Source organism: Trachinotus anak, unplaced genomic scaffold (genome assembly GCF_046630095.1).
Source record: "Trachinotus anak isolate AG129_WGS33_773 ecotype Australia unplaced genomic scaffold, CSIRO_AGI_Tana_v1 ptg000018l, whole genome shotgun sequence".
NCBI classification, from domain to species: Eukaryota; Metazoa; Chordata; class Actinopteri; order Carangiformes; family Carangidae; genus Trachinotus; species Trachinotus anak.
Genome location: NW_027273869.1, coordinates 7,340,795 through 7,358,253, shown reverse-complemented (window position 1 = coordinate 7,358,253; position 17,459 = coordinate 7,340,795). Strand labels below are relative to the sequence as shown.

The window sequence follows — 17,459 nt, the reverse complement described above, 5'->3', positions numbered from 1 at the left end:
TGAGTCAGTGTCACTTGGGGCTGAAGACTAGTTTGAAAATGAAAAAACTGGGGTATTTGGAGTTAGAAAGAGGTGATTTTACCAGACCTCTGTAGCCCACCCCTCAGCTCCCCCTGAACATAGCACCTTGTATTGCAATCGCTGCTACTAGCATACACATCTGAATCTCTTTTGCTGACTGAGCTGCATTGTGGGTAAGGTAGGTACCAGGTTTTAACATAGAAGAAGAATGTGTGGAATAACAAAGACACTATTTTTGGTCGTTCTGCAGCTGAATTCTGATCTTCTTTTTCTAAACTGTCCATTGTGAGTCCTACAATGTAACAGGAGTGTAATCAGCGTAATCTCCAGCTCTCTGCTGCTCTTACTTTCTCTTTCTGTGCTTGCTGTGTAGCTGGCTACATACATTTTGTAAATGTCAGTGACATAACAAATTTCCATCCCTAATCAAACCCAAAACAAACAGCAGTGACACACTGCTGATCTGAAGTCTAATAATACAGCATCTGGTTTGTGTCTATTACTATGGAAGATGGCATGATAACATTTACAGGAACATGATGCATGATGGTTTTATTTACTATTAGTTCCCTCTGCTTCACACTACAACAGTATATTTCTATTTTTTAAAAGCTATCAGTACAGCTTTTTCCAGTTTACATCCTCTACAGCTGTCTTTAGCTCAGTAATAGAATTGGAAAATAGTATTGGTTCATTTTCTATGCCAGAGGGGACACGCAGACTTTTAATAAAAAGACAGTTGAGCAGGGCAGTTTAGTTTTACTATGATTTAATTTGAGTAGAAAAAGTTCCAGATTAAAACCCAGTGGTATAAGTTCAGTCATATCCAGTCCAATTACTGTGTGTGTGTGTGTGTTTGTGTGAGTGACCTACTGCCCAGTACACTGAGTCAGAGAGTCAGCTTTGAATTCAATATAGTAACATACACGTACATGCAGGCTCATACACAGACAGACACTCACACACAAACTCACCTCATAGACGTTGAACTGGCTCTGACCTCTGGACAGTTCTCTGTAGCTGGTGCTGAATTCGCCGATAAAGTCGTGACTACAGAGAGGGAGACACAGAGGTCAGAGAGAGACAGAACAGAGGGAATACATGAAAAAATAGTGGTGTTTGGAAATAAGTTCTATTGAATTATTTAAGATAGAGACCACACTGTAGTGACAAACTCAATAGGTGTGGCAAAAACTCAAAACACAATAGGCAAACTGAGAAAATGTTGACATTTTGTCTTGTAACAAGGCTTTGTTGTGAGATTTTAAAGCAAACTGAACTGGTTCAAGTCCCAAAAACACTTTGTTCATTCATTCATTCAGTAAGAGTAACAGTGATGAGATTTGTTGTTAGTGAGTATTGAAGTGTCAACATCATGGGTAAAAAGACATTTTCATGTGAACTTGGTTAACATTAACCCAAAGAGCTTGTTGAAATTGTTAGCATTTCTCAGTCCCATTGAAAAACATTACAACAAAATGTCATGGTGTTCCCTGCATCAGCTTCAGAATGACACTGAACAGATAGCAAAGTATAAAGAATAGAGAAACGACTGCCTGTGAAACTACAGCTTGACAAACGTCTCTCCTCTTTCTTTCTTTCTGTCTGTCTGTCACCAGTGAATCCAGACTCATCATTACACAGTCAGTCTGTGACAATCCTGCACCCAGCTTTCTTACCCACTGAAAGACAGTGTAATTGTGTGTGACTTGCATTAGATCAGCCATACACAGGAAGCTAACATGTTGAATGTTTATGTAATCAAGAAAAGAAGAATAAAGAAAGTATAGCTGTCTATTTATCAGTCATTACCAGCTACAGTATGAGGTTATCAGTGCATGATGTATTTCACATTTTTACAATAATTTCCGATGCTCATGATCCTCACAACAAAATTCAGTAACACTATGAAAATAGTCTGAAAAAACAGAACAGGAGGGAGTGTTTCTTTAATGGAGCGCTATCTGGCTGAACACAGCCCAAAACAAACAGCAGAGTTGCCAGATGAAGCAGATGAAAACATGATTTGTCCAATCACACATCTAAATCAATTCAAACATTTGGTACTTGATACTCGATTGCCAGTGTTTGATTTATCAGTAGTGGCGCAGTTACTACGGTAATCAATTGAATTGATAAATAATTATAATTATGTGCTTTGAGACTGTGATTTAAAAGGTTATACTATTCACATTTTATTACATGAACAGCAGTGAGTGAAGGAGAGGATTTACCTGCCATCTCTGTCCCAGTCATACACTTCAACCTTGATTGTTCTGTTGGGGGAGGAAAAAGATAAAGCTCAAGTAAAAAAATCAAAAATTAAAAAAAAAAAAAAAAGATACTGGACATATACAATGAAAGAAAAAGCTAATTCACAATGTTTTTCTACAGGCTAACAACTAAAACAACTAACAATGTGTTATAAGTCTACTACCCATACATACCCATATTTCTGAAAATACACTCTTATGATTTTTCCTTTTTTCTTCATTGTTGTCATGAAGCCGTTAAAGGAAGCAGATCCATTCTGCAGCTTATCTTTATTCTAACACACTGTCACTGGATTTGCCTGTGGTATTGTGCTCTCCTCATCTCCAAATACATCTATTTCAGCATCCCATTATGGCTTACGAGGAAATGGAGAAAAAAAATAGAATAGTCTGAAAAAGACAGATATGCTGTGCTATAACTCCATCCAATATCTTCAACAGAAGGATCATTTCTTTCTGACAAAAGCAGGAGAGCAATACATAGGAAAGGAGAGGGGTGAGGCAAAAGGATAATAGAAGAGAGACTGCATTAAAACAGAGCAAAAGGCACTCTGCTGGAGAGCATGAAGGAAGAAGCAAGTAAGGGTGAAGAAAAGATGGTGGAGAAAAAAAAGATTCAAAATTGACAGAAAATAAATGAAACACAATCAGAGTGACAAAATGATGTGCATCTTGTGCTCTCAGTCAGTTCAGTTTATCTTTTTGACAGCTCAAAGTAGAGATAGATCAAATTTGAAGTCTCATGTATGACTGTGTGAAAGTCTGTAACCAGACTTTGACTTTATTCTGAACTTACTGTACTCACTTTATCACTTGATCAGCTTTCTAAAACAAGCGGGATCTAATTATAACCAGTGCCAAAACTGCACTTTTCCATCCTCCTCATCTTTCAATATGCGAGAGTGGAAATACAAACCATCATTAATGGGTCTTAGAGCTGTTTAGAGAGTCAGATGCACATTAGAAGAAAGCAGGCAATAACAGTAAGGAGTGGGAATGGGCTGGCTGAGAGTGATGGGCACTCTGGGGATGAATGTGTTTCCTGATTGGTGCAACACATTCTCCACAAGAGAAACTATTATGTGCAAAGCTTTCTTAATAAATGCGTGTTTATGGGTCTGTATCTTATTAAGTCTGTGTTATGCCACATCTCAGTAGGAAACATCCCTGAGCTTTGCTGATGTGACCAGAAATTGACAACTTCACTTGTTAATCTCATGGCTTCACTACGTGCGTGTGTGCGTGCGTGCGTGCGTGCACACAGGCCCATCAGAGCACCTATGAGCAGAAAGACACAGGTCTCTATTGTTTGCCAGCTTGAGCTCATCCTTATCTCTTTCCCCAGGCTGCACAGAGGCAGATGCAACGTGTGAATGTGCACGTGTATGAGTGTGTGTGTGTATTGTATTTGCAGTCCACCGTGGGTTTCCTCAGTCCCCCACTGATAAGACACAGTGTGACTCAACTCCCCTAATAAGCTTATTGGACCAAACCTCAGATCAATGGTGGTCTCTGCTAGCTAAGCTAAGCTAAACCCTATTGTCTGCTTCTTTGTGCATTTTTCACTACATGGCTGCTATTGACACAAACACATGACTGACACACTTTTATCTACTTATTTGTTTTCTCACTCAGACTTGGTCTTCTCCTGAGGTATAAATTAAGCTATGTTCCCCCACAAGAGAGTTCATTAAACAAGCTGAAAAAACATCTTAAAGAAAGTGCACACAGAGTGCAAACTATAACCTGGGTGTCAATAGCCACATTGCCTATACACTCCAGGTGCAAACAGCATTGTTGGCTGCAGACACCTGGGTTCTTGTCTCTGCCATGCTATATACACCTCAGTGTAAGTATCCACATTGGCTATCCACCCCAGGTGAAATTGTATTATTTGCTACAAACACCTGGGTGCAAATAGCATCTGCCCAAAGAAAAATGATCCAACAACAGAAACCAACCAAAACAGAATACCAGAGTAGTGTCAAACAAACCAAAACCTTCCTAAATAAGATAAATGTTACAAACAGCAATTACATCAACCATAAACATAGCATCCCTTACAGTAAGCAGCATTAACCTGTCCATCAAAGACTCAAATGAAATAACAGCAAATGCCACTGAGAGCTCCTACATCCCAGGCAGCTCCAGGATCAGCACCATGGACAGTGGTTGGGACCCTCTTTCATGCAGATGATCCACCATGAGCCACTGAGCAAGCAGTAAGCTGATCTGCAGAAAGTCTTGAACCTTTATATGTTATGTTAATGTTCACAGATGAACACAATATTACTTGTCAGTTCATTGCTGCCTTGCTGTGACCTAAAAGCCTTCAGAGTCATATTAACCCAAGCCCCTAACAATAGTTTATTTCAAGTCTTGTCTGCTCCTCCTGGCCGCTGTCATTCCTTAACTTTCATCATCATTTATAGAAACTTTTCACCAAAATGATGATGGAGCAGACACACAGATTCTTACCCCCAGTCAAATACATACTGCTGCCAATTTTTCAAATTTGTTTATCTTACGTTTCAGTTTCATCTCATTTTCTAAAGAAAAAACACCCACATAAACACGCACCACATTCATACTTGGGAGAAAAGAGTAATTCGGATCATAGACCTAATAAAACAAATGTATGTCTGTGTGTGTGTTTGGGAACATGGCAACACTTGTTGTCATGTTGAAAATGTTATTTTTGCCAGCTTTACTAAAAAAAAATGATTTAGTAATAGTTGTATAGAACACAGGTTTCTGTGTCTAATCAACCCCTATATACAGCATAATATTGTTGAGTGAGTTTTGTCAGTAGATGTAAGCCACAGCCAGCAGTGTTACGTTGTGTTTGAAGTAGTCTGAAGAGGCCATTAGACACAGACGACCATCCATCACATCCCCAGAGTTACCCATATTACCTAGCATGACATTTTTAATACGTTTGATACCGAAACTAATTTTCCTGGATGATTCAGATGGTTGTCTGTGTTGTTGTATTCTCTTTATGTTGCCATTATATCTGGTATCTAAAATAGAAATCAGACTTACCTGTCATAATCACCATTGCAAAGAGCCCGAACAGGGATCTTAAAGGCCTGCCACACTGGGTTCAATGTGTTCTTCACCACCTCTGTCTTGTGGCAGATGGTGAACCTGTGGAGAGAAACAAAAAAAAGCAGAGAGTGAAAAAAGGAAAAGGATAGATTGAAAAAAAAAAGTGGTAATGGAGGAGGGGGGATAGAAGGGAATGGAGTTAGAAGTTAGAATGGAGAAGTATGTATTTCAGATAAAAAAGAAAAATACAATTAAAATCACTTTTCTCTACCTTTCCTCTCTCTGAAAGTAAAAGTGGAGGTCTGAGGAAGTGACAGTGCTTCCCTGACACACACGCACAACCAGGCACACACACAAACACACACTGCAAAGAGGTAATTTCATTAGTCTGTCTGCTAGCAGGTGGACTTGGTATCTTCCTCCCTGAGGGCATAAGGTCTTATCTTACTTGTCACACACTGCAGGATGGAAAAGAGCCCACAGAGCTGGATCTCACACTCACACACACACTCACTCACACACACACACAAAATCTATGAGAACAAACCATACCACTGCACTTGTTCAATGCCTCATGCCTCCACACACACATCATACTCAAACATCTCCACATGTGCTTCACTCACATGCTTAAACAGACAGTCTGGCTTGTGTTCTGAGGCAAATCAATGAAACCAATTTCCGTTGGATGCAGGAAAGGATTAAACTAAACATGAAAGAGAAGAGAGAAGGAAGAGGAGAGCACTCACGTGCCGTCCTCGTTGCTCCTGTGGAAGACGAGGAATGGATCGGACTTGCCAAAGAAATCCTTTTTGTCCAACTTGTTCCCGCAGAACTGCATCATCACTGACTCCTAATGAGCAGACACAGAAAAAGACAGAGAGCAAACAGAATAAAAAAATTTTCATGGTGTGGTATTAGATTATCTGCTGGTCTCCGAGGACCATCCATCCATCTATCTATCAAGTCAGCCAGACACTTAGAGACATCTCCATTTGGAGGAGAATTTCACTTTAAAATGTTTGGATATACTCTGATTTCTAGTCTATTGAGGCTGCTGCTGATGGAAAAGTTGGTATTTCTGTCTCTTCTCCAGCGGCTTTCTCTCAGAGTGACTGAATGCTGGAGGAAAAAAAGCCCCTTTTCTTCAAGGACTTGATTCAAAAACTATTTTTTGTTTTTTTGCTGACTTAGGAGAACGTTGTTCCTGCTGTGCTATGGAGCCCTAAAAATGATTAAATGTATACTGAGGCCAAGAAAATAGGACACCAGTAATGAAAGATAAAAAAATAAAGAGGGATAGTAAAACATCAATAAAGAAGAAATGCAAATTAAGTTTTATATTAATCTATTAATTGACAGCAAGTAAAGGAAAAAAAAACATTTCTCTTTTTTAACAATTGACTGGGAGGGAAAGGAAAATGAAATTGAAAGCTTTATATTTCTTATTACACTCAATTACAATCATATCAGTATAATCTCCTGTTATACTCAGATATATACTGTATGTAACTCATCTAATAATCTCTGATATCCTTTTGTGGGTGTTGGAGTTTCATACTACTCCACTGTAATGGCAGTTTTTATGTTTCTCAGTCAAATGTCACAGTGCAAATCACTCAGGTCAAACAGGCCTTAATACTTCTTAGAACTTCTCCTGCCCTCATCTACAGAGTGAAACTTGCAGAGAAGGAACAGACAGGCAGGGACAGATACAGATGCAGAGGAAATTGAGTGGGACACGGATGAACAGGTGCTGGAAAACTTGCATATCCATCCTCACCCTGCAGTTGTTCAGCTCCTCTGCTTTCACAATAATGGTCCCGCATTTCTTCCCTGGAATCCCCCTGTAGATGACACAGCACACATCACAACAAAAGGTTAAGAGATCACAATCACGTGGATAGTGTATTTGGCATGACCACATTGTTTACGTGTATGTTTCCTCCCGTGTCTCTACTGTTCTCTGCTGCTTCAGATCAAAGGTCAAGTTGACAGTGTTGTATAGTCAGAAGGCATCTCACATTTCCTGAGTGGAATTACTATCTTGACATCAGAACGGCATGTACTTTACAAGAGGAGTCGATGAAAACATCAAGTATGTCTTATAACATTGGAAGTAGTTCCCAGATGAGGCTCAGTGACCCTCTCCCAGCAGGTGGTGACTCTGCATGTGTGCTTTGGAAAACTCTCTAAAACACATGTCTAGTCCTGTCCCTCTCTGTAAGTGAATATACTGCATGTCTGTCTGCCGTGTCTTTGCCTTGTTTGTTTACTCACTGACGCGTCATACTAATGCTCTGTTGTGTTGACCACAGGAGATAAGATGAGCTGAGTCAAAGGGAAGATTCTTACCTAAAAACACAATCAGTCCTGTGACATTTTTCAATAATTGTGGTTGATTACACAGCAGGGGGGTGATGCAGAGAAGATTTCCACAAAACAGGTTGTTGTGTTGAATATCATTAGCACTGTTTGAATGAGAGTACAAAAAATAAAAGACAAAAGGGATGTAAACTCTGATTGTTGATCATCCATTTTATTTAGTTTTGTTTTTTTAACAGCCAGGCTCCAACGTGGCATTTTCAGATAATTTCCTTCAGAATATGCCCTTAGGTGACATTTCTCTACTGTGCTTATATTAACATCAAACTTCCTTATCTATACATGGTAACTTTTAGCTGTTGATTAGTTTAATTTAGTCTAAATCAGGCGTATGTAGGTATAACATCTCTTTGTGAAAGATCCAACTCATCAATGCAGAGAACCCAACCTTAAAAGTGAAAGCACATTATTGAAGAGAGACCTACTGGAAATGTTGCACTCATGGACACAGCCCTGTTCAGACTCTGTTTGTTCCTGACCAGAGTCAGGAACAAACCTCACGGAAAGTTTTACTGCTTCACACCAACTCAAGACTTTTCCATGATACAAAAAGGAAACTGTTGAGAAGGGTGTTGATGTATGTGTATGTGTGTGTGTGTGTGTGTGTGTGTGTGAGTGGACCTTTCTGTCGTTAGTTAGTTTAGGTGACAAACTGGTGTGTATGAGTGGCTGTACTGGTGTTTTTATGAGGGTGTGTATGTGGACCATTGCAGCTGTGGTAAACATGGGTGTATGTGTAAGCACATCCTCTGAACAAACATTGAGGTCTTGAAGGTTTTTTTTGCAACTTAGGACAAGCAACAAGCAACAAGCTATAAACACAATATCCACATAATCGTCACCTAATAAGGTTGATATGGCCCATGTGTTAGCAAACAATTGCTGATTTCCATATTGAGCAGATATGTAGCAACTTTAGTTTGAATTTGGAGTCATGTTTCTGGCAAGTCAAATATTCACCTTCCATTTAGATCTGTTGCTTTCGACTCCTGAGGGAAATATAAGGCTCTTTAGCTGCTAAATGCTCCTCTATGTTCAGCCAGCTAGTCGCTAACTTTGTCTGTCTGCTGTTTGCTGCTGGGCAAGAAGTGTACTGTGGGCTTGTCAGAGCTTTTCCGCTAAAAATGGCTGCCTGCTGTGCCTGGAAATGGGGTTAATAAAAGCAGTGAGAGTGAAACAAAACAGTGAAGTTCTCTAAGAGCTATAAAAAGGCTGAACTTGCTGGAGGTTCAATCAAGCAAAAACAATGAGCTGAAAGATGCTAAAACGCTTCATAGAACTAACAGGAAATACAGAATCAGGTGATGATAATTCTTTCGGGTTTTTTTTATTATACATAGTTATTTCTCCTATGGTGACTATAAAATATTGCTTTAAATAATTTTAAAAAAAAGTATTAATATACTGATTATTTTATGTGCCTGTCTGGGGTAAGGAAAATGTGCACCTATTAATTTATTGGTCATGAGCTTCACACCCATTAAACTCTTAAGTTCTTTAAATGCTAGTTTTCCCATGCAGTTGCATTTTGTTTAAAATATATATTATATTTTATGTGTCTCAGTGCCTGGATGTAGTGTATATGGTATCTTATCATACAATACTCAGATCAGAACAGGTAGTAAAAAGAAGCTTTCAGTGCGTGAGACAAAAAGCAGGATGACATAATTTGACTTAACTTTTGAGAGGTCTGTCGTCTGATGAGCTCAGCTCTGAGAGAACCACCTGGCAGAAATCAACTCATTTAGACAGCCCAGAATTGGGGTCGAGGACCTTTGCATGAATGTAATTCAAATCTCCTTTTACCCCAGCACAAGGAACTGAGGGGAAAGTGCCACTGAAATGGTAGATATTATCAAAATGAAATAGATCCTGGAACCGATGCTTAGCATTTCTTTTTAACTTGCAAAAGCAATACCTTTTCCTCAGAAATCTGACGGTGGGATGAAAAGATCAAACTCTCTCTTTTTCTCTTTGTTATTTCCTTTTACTTCCACATAGCACATGGAGGTTGGGTCAAATAATCTGTATGCATTAGGTGTGCAAAGTGAGCAAAAGATATTCAGAGGAAGACTATTTGAGTCTAATTAAGACTGAGATGAAAGCCAGGTGGAATGGTAGAAAGCGAAAGACCTTATTCACTTACCTAAAACACAAATGTAATTCGTGTATCCCACTACAGAGATCCACTGTAACTACTTCTTCTTGTGACTGGACAGGCAGAAAATAGTTTCTTGATTTCTTGTACGCTATGCACAGCTCTTGGTGTAGGCTTTCAGAATAAAACCAGCAGACCACTGTTATCTAAAACCAGTGTGATAAAATGTATTGAGCCTTGACCACCAACATTTCTGTATGGCATCACTGCTGTCAGGAGCAATTTCAGAAATCCATTTCCAGACAGCATTAGCATTACGAGAGGTGATATGGTAAGAGAGGCCTAGAGCACAAAAATCAATAAGGCAATGCTGATATACTTCCTCGAGGACATATTATTGACACTAGCAGCACAGGTCTCCAGGCGTTTTATCTGCCCTCCAATACCAGGAAGTGACCTCCTGTATTTTAAAAAAGTAGAATACCTCTTAGTAATGACACAGGCTACATATAAAAGGGCTCTGTCTGTTCTGCTGCACTGTCGCTGATGTTATGTGAAACATTCACACAGGTGTGCCCTTGGATCATCAACATTCAGGTGGAAGTACTGACATGTGCATGGGCAAAATAAAAAAATAAGATCCAGAGAGGGCTTTGGTGAGAGCATTTTCATTACCACCTCTGAATTCAGCTAATTTAATACCACAGAAACACTCGTAGGATGTCATCCAAAAATCTGAAAATAATTTCACAGAATCTCGCCTGTCAAATCTCCTGCGCAAGCAAACCTACGGTGGCCCTGAGAGCTCAACGCACTGCAACTTAAGAAAACACAAGCAAATTCAGAAAATATTTTCATCAGTTTGACAACACATCCCTTCCTCCTTTTTTTGTGTCTCCTAGAAACACTTCTGTTGTCTTGTGAGAATTTGCAGTGCATGTGTTGTCAAATTGATGATGATGATTAAGCTCTAACAAACAAACCCATTCAGATACATTAATATTAAATCAAATCACAAGTTAAAGTTATGTGTGAGATGCAGGTGTGAATGAAAAACTGCAAACCAGTACACCGTAGGGAAAAAAACGTGTTTGGTAAATAGTAGTTAGGAGTAATATTCTGCACATTATGTTGCTCAACTCAGCATTTCATCTGCTGCTTTAGATAAAATGCCACTTGTACTTTTTCAAAGACAAATTGTGTTTTGATATTTGCACTCTCCACCCACTTCATCTAATTTTCAACAATTCAACAATGGCCACGTGTCAATATTGACCTCTTTGACACGCTCTCCTGCTTTTTCTCTTTTGTCTCTGGTAATTATTTGTTGGACACGAGTAGCATCAAACACTGTGAGCAGCGTAAACACTTGTTGACTCACAGCGTGGCGCATGTCAAAGGGCAGAGTGGACACCAAATAGGTAGAGCTAATTAAAAATAATTAGCTGTGTGGGTTGTAACAGCCATTTACCCTTTACATATGATCAGAACTTAACGTTATGCTGTTTAAGATCAGTAAAGTTTAAGCTCATGGTATAGCTCATGATAGTTAAGAAATGTTTCGCCTTTAGGTCTTCCTCAGAGAGCTGTTCAGTGATAGAACTTAAAGAATAAACAAGTGGGTGCAGGTATTCTTTGATTTTTAAAGTTAAGCTGTTATGACCTTTTATTTTATGCTAGTTTATACTTAAATCCACCTCCTATCAGATGGAAATATTTTACTTTTGACTCATTCATTTGGCAGATATATTATTATTCGTGACTTTGCAGCTCTTCCACCCCTGATTATAACCAGTTCACAGAGTCCACACCAATCAAACATTCACACAGAAAATGTGTGAAAACAACTGGTTGAAAAATATACACTGCAGAAGATGGAATTTTGTTGAGATTTTTACAGAAATAAAATAAAAAAGTCCATTAATTATGAATAAAATTTGCTGTAAATCCAAGAGAAACATGGTTGAAATATTCACAATTCTTCCACATAAGGATTACTCGACCCATTACCACCTGAGTGAAAACAGAAAATTGATTAATTTCTCCGGTTCTATTTTTAACTTGGGTCGTGTGTCTGCTCATGCCAATAACCACAATTGTACAACAGAGCAAATACAACTTTTTAAGAGCACAGTGAAGACTTTGTGAAACTCTCTCACTGTCTCTCTCCTATTGTTTCTCACCCTCTCGGTCTCAATCATGTCATCTCACTGCAACAATATGTGGGATAAAATGGCTTAAGACAGACACACACACACAGATACACAGAAGCACCCAGAATCTGTGTCGCTATGACAACTCTGCCAGGCCCCTGCGGCAGGATATCGAATGGGATTCCTCTGCTCATTATTTCCTCAAATGCTTGCTCTCGCTTCTCTATATTTTTTTTTTTCCAGAGAGCCACGGTCATTATTCTGGCTGAGAGATCTGCCTTCAAATCATATGTGGGTGGCAATAGTCAAGACTGCAGAGGATGAATAACAGATCTCACAGTTTTGCCTTACATGCATACAGACACAATATGTGACGAAGACAACAGGGATCAACTCAAAGCTCAAATCCTAAGAATGAAAATTCATGCCATACAAAAATGCTTTCTAAACCGCAATATGTGTATATTTGTATGTAAGCAAGTTTTTCCATCCTGGGAAAGAAAAATTATGACAACACTTGAGTAATTGAAACTGGTGTATGTTAAAACTTTTTATTACCTTACAACGGAGAGAGAAAACGTAATTCTAAATGTAACAATCATGAAGTGATTGATTTTTATGTGTGTTTTGAATAAAATCAGAGCTTTTGAAAATTTGTGAGAAAGTTCATCCTCACTCCCTGCTCTCAGGTAAACTGCTTTTCTCTTTTTAGCTTATTCATGACATAGAAAAGCACTCCAAAGTTGAGAAGTTCTTTAGGAATATCTCAAGCTCTCTTCCCATATATATATGTGTGTGTGTGTGTGTGTGTGAGCGAGGAAACACAGTGAATCTTCTAATCAAGACCCATGGACTTGCAATCAGTGTCTGGCGAGAGATGGGTAATTAAGTCTGGGCCACTTCTGGGCTGCAGTGTAACACTCGTGCCTGCTGACACACATGCACATACCCACACTCAGGCACACATGCACACATGCACACACACACACACACACAGAGACACAGAGACACACACACACACAGACACACAGACACACAGACACACACAGACACACACAGACACACACCTTACAAACACATGTCATTTTCATCATATTCCCAATGAAGGGCGAATACCTGAATAAGATATCAATTATCATTATAAAACTTGGTCATGCCCCGACACACAGTACACACAATCACACACACGCGTTTCTACTAAAAGGAAACTCATAGCCATAATTCTCTCTCACAAAAAGAACATTGTTATTAAATCCATGTCACACTGGAGGCAGAGAGAGAGTTTTTATGTCCTCCCTTTACAAATGCTTACAATCAGGCTTGTATTCACAGCTATTAGCCTTTGTGTGAGTGTGTGTGTCTGCGTTCCTGACACACTTGTATCTAAATTTTAGCCCACTTAACTCTACAATAGTGAACCAGGGCTTCTCTCTGACCCTGCACCAACTTAAAACGAACAATGAAAGATCTAGTTCGTGGTAACAAAAGAGGCAGAGACAAAAAGAGAGAGAGGGTAAAAGGATGGAGGGAAAAGCGAGTATAAACTAAAGACAAGAAGAGAGAGACAGAAAGTGATAGATCCCCGTCATAAACTGCCTGACTGAATATTCATGAGAGCATCAAAATGAAGGCCAGCATCAGTTTTTAAAGTGGAAATGTTATTAGTAATAAAATGCAAATTCACTGCCAAACGTCCCAGGTGGCATTCACTAAACCTGAGTGCTCTCATGTAAATTTAACTAAACAGTGAGTCAGGTTAACCCGTTCATGAATTTCTGAGGTTCAGTCAAAAGGAGCCCTCAGTGGATTTATTAACAACAAGATGCAGCACACCGAACTAATATTTAACTTTTGTTTTGTCGTTACTTCAGAGGAGCCGAGCTTGTACTGAAATTAATGATAAAGTTAAATGAATTCATGTTTAATCACTCAAATGAGCTTGACTCCATGTTGTAAAAAACATATTCAGCAGTCATCGTTTAAAGTCCATGTCAAAACAGTGTCTTAGCAAGTTAAAGAAATTCTTCGACATTTTTGAACAAGCACATATTTGCTTTCTTACTGAGTGTTAGATGAGAAGAGCATTACCACTTACATTTCTGTAAGCTAGATATGAACCTACTGCCAGTAGCAATTCGCTTAGCTTAGCACAAAGACAGGAAACAGTTGAACTATCTCTGTCAAAAGGTAACAGGATCTGCCTACGAGTACCTCTAAAGCTTAGTAATTTACATATTATGTTTTGTTTTTTTTTCAATACGTACAAAAAGTGTTTAAGTGTAAAAATAATATGTTGTTGTTTTGGATAAAATAGTCCAGAGCATTACTTGTTTTACACCTCACCAGTACATCGGGCTAGCTGTTTCCAGTCTTTATGCTCAGCTAAGATAAACTAAGCAAACTCTGGCTGCCTCTAGCTTCATATTTACCTCTCAGACTTGCAAGCGTCTGGAAGAAAGATCAATCTACTCAACTAACTCTCAGAAACAAAACAAATTAGTGTATTTTCCAAAAGGTCAAACTGTTACTTTAATCTTTTGAAATTAGGTGTCACATTTTTTCTAATAATGGATAACAATTCAAAGGTGTAACTCATTAGTCAAAGTGTTCATGGCTTGAATATGAAACAATGAGAAACTGAGCTGCATACTGTGTTTACCACAGCACATATTTTAATGTCTCTTGTTTATTTATCAGTTTTCTGGTAATAAAATGAATATTACTGCAAAAAAGTGCAGGTCCAGTTTTCTCTTAACGACTACAATCTATAATTTTGACATGTAACATATTTTAGATGATGACAGAGAACAAACATCTGGCATCCTAATAAAAGACAACATTCAACACAATTAAATGTATCAAACCAGATCAAGTCTAATAACTGAAATAACATCAAATAAAGATTCTGTACTGTATGGGATGGATCAACTTGAAATACTGAAACTTTATTTTGTGGGTGACTGATGATTGCACTGGGTAGTGGTCAAATGCAGAGTAACTGTATAAGAATACAGCAGATTTCAGGTAAACACTCAGAGAAACCAAATCCAGGTTGGTTTTGCTGGGGGCAAGGCAAAGAGCTGTGACTGCTTTGGCATCACAAAAATTAAAATACGGAAGTCTGACAGCTCGTTTTACGGCTCAGTTTCTGAATACACGCTGTGTGTATTTCTCTGTGGTCTGAGCACTTTGATACTTTCACAGTATTACCACCTGACGGTTGTGTGTCTCTGCCAACCAGCCAAGTCACAGGAAATATGGTCACAATCGCCTCTTCCTGAGTTACAGAGCTGAATAATGACCAATGGTGTTTTTGCAGAACATTATGATGTCATGGTGAAGTTGAAGTTTGACCATTTGGATATAAAATGTTATCACTTATTTTTATCCTTATAGATATTTGAGTTAAATTGTACAATGATTAGTGTATACATTTGTGAGGTACAGTGACCTTGACCTTTGACCACTAATATCTTATCGGTTCATCCCTGAGTTCTAATGAATGTTTGTGCCAAATTTGAAGAAGTTCCATCAAGGCTTTACTGAGATATCGTGTTCACAAGAATGGAATGAATGGACAGACGGATGGACAACCCAAAAACATGATGCCTTGTTGTCACTGGCGTGGAGGTATAAAAACATGGAAATCTCACTTTCTACAATGTGGGACCTTTAAGATAATGAGCCACAACAGAGCAGCTGTGAGTAATCACACTACACAGAGGCAAATGGCACAAGAAACACACACATACTTCTGGTCAGCTAGGAGCCCTGCAATACATGATACTGTACTTGTCAGTGTGTTACTTCCTGTTGCTGGTTGCTCCCTGATGGTCTTAGTCGCTCTGTCTCACACACACACACACACACACACACACACACACACCCGAATGCCCACTGGAGTTTGATTGAACAGTGTAATTAGCTGTAATTAGTACTCATTAAAATTGTTAAAGATCCCCCCTGTCGTGTCAGGCTGCAGGTGTGTGTCTGACGAAGTCTAACACACACAGACACAGACACAGACACAGACACACACACACACACACACACACACACACAGACACAACTTCAGCAAGACAACGACTGCAACAGCTGTAGCCTCAGTACCTTAGTTTTTAATAATTGTTGACAGTGTTTCTATTTCTGCACCAATTCACTCGTGACTTCTTCAAGAACAAAGTCTTCAGATGGTCTATATGACACCTGTGGCATAACTGAATTTATCAAATGCACTTTGCTCAGTGTTTAGCTGCATATATTTGCAGTAATGTGGCGCAATATATGGAGCGTGAACATCCTCAGGCCCTGAAAGACAAGTCCTACATACTACTCACACAGCCTAGACTTTGTTTAAATATGAAAGTAGAGAGCCTCTATTTTCTGCAAGTAATTACTTCCTACCAATTACAATACCATCATAGACAAGTCAAGACATATTGCACAGTAATTTGACAGTATGGAATGTCTTTAGCATCATTCATAATCATCTAAGGATTTGCTTACTTTCTCAATCCTGTTAACTTCAGAGAAAATAACGAGAGTGGGTGAGCCACTGAAAACTGGCACAAATTGACAACACATTGTGAACAAAACAATTAAATTAGAATAGAAATAGATTTAACTTGAGACGGAAGAACTACAGATTTTATATTGAAATGAGCAGTTAAATCTTGTCCTGTCCTCTGGGTCGATGTGATTTCTTGTCCCAAAATTAAAAACTTTTCATGATTAAATTGAGGACTTTTTAATACATGTCCTTACATAAAAAAAAAGCAGACAAAAAACAAAGATTTTCTTAAGGACCCACAATCACCCCCCTGTTTGTAAAAACATTGACTGTGGCATTCTTACTAAAATGAGAATAAGGCTATAGCACCACAGAGGAGCAGTAGTAGTGGTTTCGCCCTGATGTCACCATCACCAAATGACTACAAGAATGTGTGTGGTGTGTGTGTGTCTGTGTGTGTAAATGTGTGGATGATGAAGAGTGAAATGGAGGGAGGGGTTTCTTAAGTAGAGCTTTCAGGATAGATAACATCATTTTGCACTTTGGAGGGGTCCACAGTGCACATATAGGCATGTCCACACACATACATTCTTTCTCTTTCTCTCTCTCTCTCTCTCTCTCTCTCTCTCTCTCTCTCTGAGTGGGAAACCTGCCATTACAATCACCATGGTGATGACGATTGTTGCTCAAGTGGATGACAGTGTTGCTTTGAAACGATAAGGATTAGCGGAACGGGCGGACAAACACACACACACACACAGGTTGCCAGGTTGTTGACAATGTTCAGTGATGGGATGCCAGCTTGGCTCTTATTTCGCTCCACAACACTCCCCCCTTTTTAGATCTCGAGGCTCATCAAGGCTTCAAATGAAGAAGCAAATTGGATTAAAGAGACACAGTTGAAGGGAAGCCAAGTGGGCTTCAACTCCAAGAAAACATGTGAAAAGGAGGCCAAAAGAGCCACACTG

General features: G+C 39.0%; 1 protein-coding gene across 1 annotated transcript in view; it reads right to left on the bottom strand.

Moving 5' to 3' along the window:
• The window catches only part of LOC139634903 (copine-8), an 84,039-nt gene that overhangs the window by 27,378 nt on the left and 39,202 nt on the right, over window positions 1-17,459 (bottom strand). The window contains exons 7-11 of the mRNA XM_071501634.1: window positions 7,129-7,192; window positions 6,095-6,198; window positions 5,340-5,444; window positions 2,256-2,297; window positions 996-1,071 (exon numbers count right to left, since the gene is read on the bottom strand). Of these exons, the coding sequence (XP_071357735.1) occupies window positions 996-1,071; window positions 2,256-2,297; window positions 5,340-5,444; window positions 6,095-6,198; window positions 7,129-7,192 (391 nt within the window). The remainder of the gene's footprint in view (window positions 1-995; window positions 1,072-2,255; window positions 2,298-5,339; window positions 5,445-6,094; window positions 6,199-7,128; window positions 7,193-17,459) is intronic.